Source organism: Sinocyclocheilus grahami, unplaced genomic scaffold (assembly GCF_001515645.1).
Source record: "Sinocyclocheilus grahami isolate Dianchi unplaced genomic scaffold, SAMN03320097.WGS_v1.1 scaffold76.1, whole genome shotgun sequence".
Taxonomy (NCBI): domain Eukaryota; kingdom Metazoa; phylum Chordata; class Actinopteri; order Cypriniformes; family Cyprinidae; genus Sinocyclocheilus; species Sinocyclocheilus grahami.
In genome coordinates this window covers 1,472,990-1,484,895 of record NW_015505255.1, presented here as the reverse complement: position 1 = coordinate 1,484,895, position 11,906 = coordinate 1,472,990, and the positions used below count along the sequence as shown (strand labels likewise).

Sequence of the window (11,906 nt, the reverse complement as noted above, 5' to 3'; positions counted from 1 at the left end):
AAAAATATCTTCATTTGTGTTCTGAAGATGAACAAAGGTCTTACGGGTTTGGAAGGTCATGAGGGTGAGTAATTAATGACAGAATTTTCATTTTTGGGGGAACTATCCCTTTAAATACATATCCAATATTTGTGCTGGAGCGGCTCCAGGGTTGGGAAACACTACAATATAGTTTCATCCATTAGTTCAAGCCTTAAATCTCAGTCCAGTTCTTCAATCAGAATAGTCTTTCTGTTTTCCTCTGGCTTTGGGAAGTCATCCCCTGCTTCTGCTTGACTGGAGAAGGCAGGACTCTGCTGCTTGACTGAGGCTCTCTTAGTGGAGACATTAATAAGCAGCTGAGATTGATCAGTGGCCTCAGCATCTGACTGAGGCCAGTGATACAAACTTGTAACAGCTTCTGATTCAGTGTCATCACCAGAGATGACCTGAATCTTTGGACGGATCACACTCTGAAAAATGTAACATGTAAATCACATTGAGATACTGTTATAGTATTTATTCATATTTTAATGGTTTTAGTTTTAGTTAATTGAAATAACCCTGCACTTACCTGTGACATTGTTGGGAATATCAGGCTATTTTCTTCATCATCAAGGTCTGGAAGATCCTAGGGAGAAATCGGGAGCATCAAAAATGTTATTTGCAGTGAAATATTATACAAAGTTTCTGTATAAATCAAGTATACAGTGCAGGGAAATTATATTCATTGTAAAAGCAAATTGAAGTTATATTGATGTGAGCAATGGTGTAAGTACTCACATCAATTGTTAACGCTGGTTCGTCTGACAGGGTGATAGACTCTATTTCATCCTCAGAGATCAGTTCAGTGACGAGAGCTCCAGGACCTGCGACTGAGACTAAACCGCTCTGAGGTGACTGTGATGGTTTTGTGGGAACACTCATTTTCTGGTTCTTCTCCTCTTCAGTCTTCAATCCCCGGGTTGATTCACCAGTCTGTTTCTGGTCAAATGATGGATGGAGAATCTGTTCTGAAACTGTCTGCTGTCTCTCTGGTTTTGACTGGTCGGAATGATTTTGATCAAGTGTTGTTTGGATAATCTGTTCCTCATCAGATGCAGATTTGAAAGTGTAGTCCATCTCTGAAGCTGATGGATCAGTTTGTTCTTGCTCTGTTTTTGAAGAGTCACTCTCTGCAGTTTCTGGTGTTTCATCTTGAGGGCTCTGATCCTCAGTAACAGGACTTGGAGGCTCTATGATTCATAAGGGTAAGCCATAAGTTTTTAATGATGCTGTATGTCAGAAGGAGGTGAGAAAATATGAGTGTGTATACACTACTGTTTAAAAGTTTGGGGTTGGTCATTTTTTGAAAGACGTCTCTTATTATATTACAGTAAGAACATTAATATTGTGAAATATTATTGCAATTTAAAATAGATCATTTTAATTGTATTATGTAATTTATTCCTGTGATGGACTCAAGCCTTCAGTGTCACATCAGAAATCCTTCTAATATGTTGACTTGGTGCTCAAGATTTCAACAATTCTTATTATCGATGTTGAAAACAGTTGTGCTCCGTAATATTTTTGTAGAAACTGGATATATTGTTTTCAGGATTTTTTGATGAATATAGAGTTCAAAAGCTCTTGTAACAGTCAAACTGTGTAAAAGTCTTTGTCAATTGAATGCATCTTTGCTGAATAATAGTTTAAATATATTTGTAAAAATCTTAGTGTCCACAAACTTTTGAACGATAGTTAATATGCGAACAGATTGTGTGTTTGCCTTTCTCCAAAAGCTCTCGAGCCTGCCGTCTTCTCAGTGCGTTCTCTTTGATAGCAGTCAATGCATCAAAACTCTCCTGGATCTTCCTTCTCTCTCTCGTTTCCCACATTTCTCTTTCTTTTCGCTCACCTTCCAAACCACCAGCTGCCCATGCCTCTGCACATGCTCTGTGAATTAATGCAAACCTCAGTAAAAGACTCAACAACTGCCTCTAGATGAACTAGTAACAAAGACTATCCCTAACTGACCATGGCGGTTGTCAGACAATTAATGCTATGGGACTTTAGCACAGAAATCAATGTTGCTAACCTGTCTTTTGGAAAAACAGGCCGGTCATCTAGATAGGTCAGCTGCTTGAAATGCACAATCAGAGTCTTCCTGTAGTTTGGGATTTTTTTGATGACCTCATTACCCATTAGATTTAACACCCGCTGGCAAATTCAAATAAACATGAATTAACTTCTAGCAATTCAGTCCACATCCAGAAGTAAGCATCACTGATCATGTATACGAGGAAAGAGAAACACTGTTTTTACCAAGTCGGGCATTCTCTCTAGAACACCGACGAGGGCTGGATCTCTGATGCGGTTGTGAGACAGATCAAGAACACTGATGGATAGACAGTGTGATAGCTCCTCCATGTCACACACATTCTCCAGCGAGTTATGGGAGATCTGCAGCGTGGACAGCTCACTCAAGCAGGCTGAAAAACAAATGATAAATGACTTTATGGTATACTGAGGAACAGGGAACAGTTGTTAACAATACATTGTGTGGTGCCATTTTCATATGTGTGCGCAAGTACTCACATAAGTTCTCAATGACCTTGATATAATTGTTTGAGACATTGAGGGTGCAAAGCTTGCCGAGTGGTTCCAGGTTTTCCAGAGTATGAATTAGATTCTGATGGAGGAAAAGACAGCGAAGCTCTGTCTGATTCTCCAGATTTTCAATCTTGCGAATGCCATTGCATTCCAGCCATAGGCAGCGCAGGCCAGTATATTCCTCCAAACCCTCAATACAAGAAAAACCTACAATGCAGAAGTAACAACTTCACATAAAGAGCTGAAAAGAAAATAACAAAGATGAAATATTAAAACAGTCTTACAAATGCAGACATTTCAAACCTTTATAGTGAAGATAAAGTGTGTCATTCAGCCTTGGCGTCAGGTACAGTTTGTTTTTCTTGCAGTGCTCCCTTAAAAACGGTTTGGTAATTCTTAGAAGATACAAGAAAAATAATTTAGTATTTCGCTTTTCTTAGACAACAACATATGTTTTCCCAAGCAAATATTATACAGGTATTATAAAAATGCATATTTTATTACCTGGGACCTGAATGCATTGTGCTGCTCTCTGATGCTTTGGTTTCTATTGTGTCAGCGTTAACCTTTGTCCCATCAGCAGCTGCACTCTGAGACTCCTGGCCTTTGAAAGACATTTTATTACTATTGGGCATTTTCCAAAAAAAAGGGTACAAAATCAGACATTTAATTTATTTTATTTTTTTTTAAAGTAAGCTTTTCTTCCCTTTTATCAAATATAATTATCAGTAAAAGGAGGCATGTACCCTTAATACAATATTTATTGTCTACCAAATGTTGGTTTGTGGGTGTATCAGTTTTCATCATTTTACAGAACAGGAAATAATACATTAGCATGGCTGTATAAAATGTTGGAAAGAGATAATTGATTTTTTGATATTTAAATATGTAAACGGTAATTAAAAATAGCTAATAATTAGTTAAAATAATATGTTTATATTATTTCAATTGTTCGATGCAATTAAGACCTATGTGTCAAACATGCTACTTTTAGTTTAGGCTATGTTAGAAAATAACTTAATGTCGCGGCACCCAAAGTGTAGTTATTACAGTATTTGAGTCATTGCCATTTTTGAATAAAAGTCGGAGCAGCATGATATAACCACGAAAGAACAGAATTTAAAGATAATATCGCGGTACATTACAAAATGATTAACGCCGGACAAGACTTTGTTGCTGAGTCAGTTGTTTTAAGTCTGTTATTTTGGTGATGGCCTTTGAATGTAGACTTTACGTTAAGTTACCTGGAGCAAAAGACACAACACCTTCACTCGTGTCTTTTTCTTCAGATTCAGCCCTGGTTCCTTCCTCCGCGTTCACTGTTGTGGATACGTTCATTTTTGTCCGCATTTCGCAATAATATTGGACCACCGACCAACCGTTAACTTAGCTTAATAGCTGCTAACAGTGCTTGCTTTGAAGTTTGCTTAGTTTCCATAGAGACCTCTCAAGAGGCGGTTCGATCTTCTGCTGGCAGGTGGCAGGCAGCTACTGAATCCTACAGAAGCGTGGTCTGCCTGTGCTGATAGACCTACTTACGGATTTAAAAAAGTCTACAACCAGAGAAGACTGAGGAAATTCTTTTAGCATATGCAGCAATGTACTATAATAAAGTACAGATAGCCTACTGAGAGGACAAGTAGGCTGTGCTTTTTTATTGCAGTATGTTAGTGCAGAAAAAATTTGGCCCGTTTCCAAAGAAAACTACCCAAATATCAGGTTGTAAACCCAAAATTTAATCAGCTTTTAATGAAGACAAATTGAGTGGATATATAAATTCTCAATTGATTTTATAACAATTTAGTTGTGGGTTAAGGATACAATGTGTACAGTACATGTGCTAACTGGACATTGCAGAAGAAAAAGATATCCTATATATATATATATATATATATATCATGTTCTTCTTATTAATTAGGCCTATACCTACAAAATACATGCTACCAACATTCAGCATATAGCCTGTTTAATGTCATATTGAAACTCTAAATGAATGATAGATGCTAGTAGGCTAAATATGCCAGTGCAGCATCTATTTCAATATCACTCAATAATTAATTTTCAGTGTCAGGGGCAGTTCTAAACCTTTATTATGTGGACTTTGTATCTAATGGTCTCTCTGAGGACTAAGCCCCCTCACGAAATCCTAGAACCGCCCCTGGTGAAAGAGTACCATTTAAATAAATTTGTACATGTAATTTTAACATATACATTTTCAACTGGAAAATAAAATGAAAATCCTTATTAGAAGTCAACAAAACTACTGATTAGTCGAACTAATATTGTAACTTTATGTTTGGATACTGATTTGCACTTCACTCCTCCTAGATAAAGAATTGGAGGAGTTTTCTGTCTGTGTCTGATTTATAGCTTCTCACAACACAAACATGGAAACATGCTATTAGCATCCTTCCTTAAGAAAACATACAGCAAAGAGTCAGCGAGTGGATTTAAATACACTAAGATTCCTGACACTGTAAGTAAATAACCATGACATCTTAGACCAAGCTCAAAGGAAAACATAATAATGATGTTTTGAATAATGCTTGGCAGAAACAACACAGTGTAATTGAAAAGTACTAGGGCCAGAATCCTCAAAATCCTCTTCTGTTCATCAGGGGTTATTGCGACCGAATTAGACAGTGCCTTCCATGATCCCACAAAGGAAAACAAAACCAATGGATAAGGCATCAATAAAACAAATACACTTAAGATAAATGCATGTCCCACCTTCCCTTTAAGTGCAACAATCACATCGATCACAATAATTCCACTTGGTATTGCCCAAACCAACAAGCATATCAGAGCTAAATTTTTAGAAGTATTATGAAGTCGGTACCAAACAGGGTATTTGATCATTATGTATCTTTCCACAGAGATACAGACCATGAAGCCAACATTAACTATTATGCACCAGGAATAAATATAGTAGATAAATGCAATAACAACACTACTTTTAGTTTAGGCTATGTTAGAAAATAACTTAATGTCGCGGCACCCAAAGTGTAGTTATTACAGTATTTGAGTCATTGCCATTTTTGAATAAAAGTCGGAGCAGCATGATATAACCACGAAAGAACAGAATTTAAAGATAATATCGCGGTACATTACAAAATGATTAACGCCGGACAAGACTTTGTTGCTGAGTCAGTTGTTTTAAGTCTGTTATTTTGGTGATGGCCTTTGAATGTAGACTTTACGTTAACTTACCTGGAACAAAAGACACAACACCTTCACTCGTGTCTTTTTCTTCAGATTCAGCCCTGGTTCCTTCCTCCGCGTTCACTGTTGTGGATACGTTCATTTTTGTCCGCATTTCGCAATGATATTGGACCACCGACCAACCGTTAACTTGGCTTAATAGCTGCTAACAGTGCTTGCTTTGAAGTTTGCTTAGTTTCCATAGAGACCTCTCAAGAGGCGGTTCGATCTTCTGCTGGCAGGTGGCAGGCAGCTACTGAATCCTAGCCTTTAAGTGCAACAATCACATCGATCACAATAATTCCACTTGGTATTGCCCAAACCAACAAGCATATCAGAGCTAAATTTTTAGAAGTATTATGAAGTCGGTACCAAACAGGGTATTTGATCATTATGTATCTTTCCACAGAGATACAGACCATGAAGCCAACATTAACTATTATGCACCAGGAATAAATATAGTAGATAAATGCAATAACAACACTGAATGTACAAAAATTCAGCACAGGTCTGAAACAAATCTGTATGAAATCAGTAATAAAGAGGTTTATGACAAATACGGGAACAGTATGGTTAGTTCTGATCAGACAGCACAATCCATAGAATGCCAAAGACATGACAAGAAACTCAACTGAGAAAATAATCCATATAACCACAGTTTGAACTGTGGATCCGCAAAGCATTGTTTCCAGAAATATCCACTTCAGATCATTTATTTCCAGCTGGAGTGTCCTATTGGTTGACATTCCAGTATAAACCATTTCCTGTGTCTTGGATGGACTCTGGATGGTCAAAAGATGACAAAAATTAGTTATTTTTTGTTCTGTTATCATAGTTTCCTTATTAGTCTTTATAGTTTCCAAAATATATTATTAACCATAGTTAAGCTGCAAAAGTTTGTGTCCTAACCTTTTTTCTTTTCAGTCTTGATTGCCATTTATTTCCAGCTGGAGTGTCCTATTGGTTGACATTCCAGTATAAACCATTTCCTGTGTCTTGGATGGACTCTGGATGGTCAAACGATGACAAAAATTAGTTATTTTTTGTTCTGTTATCATAGTTTCCTTATTAGTCTTTATAGTTTCCAAAATATCAGATGCAGCAATATTTAAAAAAAATTATATTATTAACCATAGTTAAGCTGCAAAAGTTTGTGTCCTAACCTTTTTTCTTTTCAGTCTTGATTGGCCAATTTTCTGAAAATATCCTCCATCTGTAGTAGTCTGTGAATTTAGGAAGGCCCCCTAAGAACATACACAATCTCAGTGGATGGAGGAAACAGATAAATACTCCGTCCAGAGATTCTCTGTCAGTGTCATTTAAATGAAAGCCAGTCTTAAGGAAAATACAATTTGTGAAATCAAAGGGTTCACCCTCAAGTTGTTACAGATTTATGTGAGTTTCTTTCTTCTGTTGAACACAAAGAAGATATTTTGAAGAATGTTGGTAACCAAACAATTTCTGGTTCCCATTTGAATTCTACAGAATTTTTGTTGCAAAAAAACAACAACTAAAGAATGATGAATATCCCTTTAACACCAGTCCACAGATGAATGCCATCTGAAGTCCACCTTTACAAACATTCTCTTCAGCTATAGCATTTTATTTAATTGTTAATGGCAGAAAGAGACAATGGAGTTTCTTTCTTCTGTTGAACACAAAGAAGATATTTTGAAGAATGCTGGTAACCAAAAAATTTCTGGTTACCATTTGAATTCTACAGAATTTTTGTTGCAAAAAAACAACAACTAAAGAATGATGAATATCCCTTTAACACCAGTCCACAGATGAATGCCATCTGAAGTCCACCTTTACAAACATTATCTTCAGCTATAGCATTTTATTTAATTGTTAATGGCAGAAAGAGACATAATAATGGAAATGTACAGTCCATGTATGTGCAGATTTCAAAAGGAAGCTTTGTGTAGATATTTAAGATGTAAAATCAATTTCGATAATAGTTTTACTGATGAAAACATGTGAAACAGATTAGAGGAGCTTCATTAAACACAAATTATAAGCAGGCATAAAAAAAACTAAGTAAATTGCTAATTAAACATACAATGTTAATTTATAGAGCACAATAGAAACATGTCTGAACATACCTTGGATTCTGTGGTGATTATTTGTCGATTCAGTTTTTGTGAAAGTGACACTTCAATTGAGCTGAAATACATGACAGATTTTTTCTATAGTCTCATTATATATATATATATATATATATCATGTTCTTCTTATTAATTAGGCCTATACCTACAAAATACATGCTACCAACATTCAGCATATAGCCTGTTTAATGTCATATTGAAACTCTAAATGAATGATAGATGCTAGTAGGCTAAATATGCCAGTGCAGCATCTATTTCAATATCACTCAATAATTAATTTTCAGTGTCAGGGGCAGTTCTAAACCTTTATTATGTGGACTTTGTATCTAATGGTCTCTCTGAGGACTAAGCCCCCTCACGAAATCCTAGAACCGCCCCTGGTGAAAGAGTACCATTTAAATAAATTTGTACATGTAATTTTAACATATACATTTTCAACTGGAAAATAAAATGAAAATCCTTATTAGAAGTCAACAAAACTACTGATTAGTCGAACTAATATTGTAACTTTATGTTTGGATACTGATTTGCACTTCACTCCTCCTAGATAAAGAATTGGAGGAGTTTTCTGTCTGTGTCTGATTTATAGCTTCTCACAACACAAACATGGAAACATGCTATTAGCATCCTTCCTTAAGAAAACATACAGCAAAGAGTCAGCGAGTGGATTTAAATACACTAAGATTCCTGACACTGTAAGTAAATAACCATGACATCTTAGACCAAGCTCAAAGGAAAACATAATAATGATGTTTTGAATAATGCTTGGCAGAAACAACACAGTGTAATTGAAAAGTACTAGGGCCAGAATCCTCAAAATCCTCTTCTGTTCATCAGGGGTTATTGCGACCGAATTAGACAGTGCCTTCCATGATCCCACAAAGGAAAACAAAACCAATGGATAAGGCATCAATAAAACAAATACACTTAAGATAAATGCATGTCCCACCTTCCCTTTAAGTGCAACAATCACATCGATCACAATAATTCCACTTGGTATTGCCCAAACCAACAAGCATATCAGAGCTAAATTTTTAGAAGTATTATGAAGTCGGTACCAAACAGGGTATTTGATCATTATGTATCTTTCCACAGAGATACAGACCATGAAGCCAACATTAACTATTATGCACCAGGAATAAATATAGTAGATAAATGCAATAACAACACTGAATGTACAAAAATTCAGCACAGGTCTGAAACAAATCTGTATGAAATCAGTAATAAAGAGGTTTATGACAAATACGGGAACAGTATGGTTAGTTCTGATCAGACAGCACAATCCATAGAATGCCAAAGACATGACAAGAAACTCAACTGAGAAAATAATCCATATAACCACAGTTTGAACTGTGGATCCGCAAAGCATTGTTTCCAGAAATATCCACTTCAGATCATTTATTTCCAGCTGGAGTGTCCTATTGGTTGACATTCCAGTATAAACCATTTCCTGTGTCTTGGATGGACTCTGGATGGTCAAACGATGACAAAAATTAGTTATTTTTTGTTCTGTTATCATAGTTTCCTTATTAGTCTTTATAGTTTCCAAAATATCAGATGCAGCAATATTTAAAAAAAATTATATTATTAACCATAGTTAAGCTGCAAAAGTTTGTGTCCTAACCTTTTTTCTTTTCAGTCTTGATTGGCCAATTTTCTGAAAATATCCTCCATCTGTAGTAGTCTGTGAATTTAGGAAGGCCCCCTAAGAACATACACAATCTCAGTGGATGGAGGAAACAGATAAATACTCCGTCCAGAGATTCTCTGTCAGTGTCATTTAAATGAAAGCCAGTCTTAAGGAAAATACAATTTGTGAAATCAAAGGGTTCACCCTCAAGTTGTTACAGATTTATGTGAGTTTCTTTCTTCTGTTGAACACAAAGAAGATATTTTGAAGAATGTTGGTAACCAAACAATTTCTGGTTCCCATTTGAATTCTACAGAATTTTTGTTGCAAAAAAACAACAACTAAAGAATGATGAATATCCCTTTAACACCAGTCCACAGATGAATGCCATCTGAAGTCCACCTTTACAAACATTCTCTTCAGCTATAGCATTTTATTTAATTGTTAATGGCAGAAAGAGACAATGATGGAAATGTACAGTCCATGTATGTGCAGATTTCAAAAGGAAGCTTTGTGTAGATATTTAAGATGTAAAATCAATTTCGATAATAGTTTTACTGATGAAAACATGTGAAACAGATTAGAGGAGCTTCATTAAACACAAAAATTAGTAATTTGCTAATTAAACATACAATGTTAATTTATAGAGCACAATAGAAACATGTCTGAACATACCTTGGATTCTGTGGTGATTATTTGTCGATTCAGTTTTTGTGAAAGTGACACTTCAATTGAGCTGAAATACATGACAGATTTTTTCTATAGTCTCATAGTAGAATCATTCATTTATTTCCACAAAAGAAATTATATATAGTATAATATATTAAGTATATATAATATAATAAGTATAAAATACTTAAATTCTTGATGGCTAGTATATTTATATACATTTAAAACACAAAGTAAAATCACTGCATAATCTGATTGAAACATTTTCAAATACAATAAATTCCAAATAAAAGTGGTATTCTGAATCTGATCAATAATTCCCAAGACAATGCACTTTGACTCTACAAACATAAAGAGCAAAAGAAACGGGTTTACCTGACAATGAGCTGCTGCTGCTGGTTGATTATGGTTGAAAGTAACTGATGAAGAAACAACAGAGGGAGGAGCCGCTAACACTTAACCAGATCCATCCACCATGAGCTCGCTCTGCATTTTTATCACATCGTCATGCAATCAGACTAATATTTGGCTAGCATTTCCTGAAACTTAATTATGCTCACAGAGATCGACAGAAATGAGTAATGATGAGTACTCAGTAAAGTGGTTAAATGCAATATATTGTTTCCTGTGTTGTCTTTGATACTTGACACAAATGAAACTTTATACACATTGTGTTAAGGGGGATCGAAATTAACATGGCAGCTGCTGAATTGAAGGACTACACCTGATTTTCATGTAGCTTCTTACAACACAAAAATGTAAGCATGCTATGAGCATCCTTCCTTATGAAAACATACAGCAAAGAGTCAGCGAGTGGATTCAAATACATCATGATTCCTGACACTGAATGTAAAGAATCATAATAACTACTTATTCCATGCTTAAATGATACTGCAAAAATGATGTTTTGTACAATGCTTGGTAGGAACAACACAGTGTAATTGAAAAGGACAAGAGCCAGAATCATCAAAATCCTCTTTCTTTCATCAGGGGTGACTGCGACCGAATGAGACAGTGCCTTCCACGAACCCACAAAGCAAAACACAACCAGTGGATAAGGTACAAAAAACATAATTACATTTAGAAGAAATGCAAGTTCCACATCCACTTTAACTGCAATAATTATATCAATCACCATATATCCACAGAGTGTTGCCCAAACCAACAAGCTTATCAGAACTAAATTCCTACATGAATGATGAAGTCGGTACCAAACAGGGTATTTGATCATTATGTATCTTTCCACAGAGATACAGACCATGAAGCCAACGTTAACCATTATGCTCAGGATATAAACTTGAAATACAAAAAAAATGGCATTCTTTTGTTCATTCAGTGTACAAAAATTCATAACAGGCTTGACACAAATCTGGATGATATCACAAACAAATAGATTTATGACGAACAAAGGGACAGCATGGTTAGATCTAAGCAGACAACACAAGCCATAGAGTGCCAGACACATGACAACAAACTCAATGGAGAAAATAATCCAGATTACCACCATTTCAGATGAAGATGCACAGATAGCTGCCTTCATAGATGTCCAATTGAATTTCTCCAGTAACAAAGCTAAATAGTTTACTTCCAACTGGAATGTCACGTTGGTTGAGGTTTCAGGGTAGGCCATGTTCTGTGAACTGAGCTTAGGACGTTCAAACTGAAATAAAAACAAAGGTGATTTTGGTTCATAATTCATGTAATTGGCTTTATTCATGTACATTACA

General features: G+C 35.6%; 1 protein-coding gene across 1 annotated transcript; it reads right to left on the bottom strand.

Moving 5' to 3' along the window:
- Positions 1-200: 200 nt before the first annotated feature.
- LOC107586010 (dynein assembly factor 1, axonemal-like) lies at positions 201-3,921 on the bottom strand. Its single transcript, XM_016273224.1, has 10 exons — positions 3,816-3,921; positions 3,076-3,175; positions 2,875-2,966; positions 2,557-2,778; positions 2,284-2,450; positions 2,057-2,178; positions 1,748-1,914; positions 763-1,223; positions 554-610; positions 201-452 (listed from the first exon to the last, which is right to left on the bottom strand). The coding sequence occupies exons 1-10, from the start codon at positions 3,919-3,921 to the stop codon at positions 201-203; spliced, it is 1,746 nt and encodes a 581-aa protein (XP_016128710.1).
- Between the last annotated feature and the right edge of the window lie 7,985 nt (positions 3,922-11,906).

Coding starts and splice junctions, on each gene's coding strand:
- LOC107586010 (XM_016273224.1), bottom strand. CDS start 3,921: ATGCGGACAAAAATGAACGTATCCACAACAGTGAACGCGGAGGAAGGA. Junction 3,176..3,815: donor TGTTGTGTCTTTTGCTCCAG/GTAACTTAACGT, acceptor TGTCTTTCAAAG/GCCAGGAGTCTCAGAGTGCA. Junction 611..762: donor AACCAGCGTTAACAATTGAT/GTGAGTACTTAC, acceptor ATTTCTCCCTAG/GATCTTCCAGACCTTGATGA.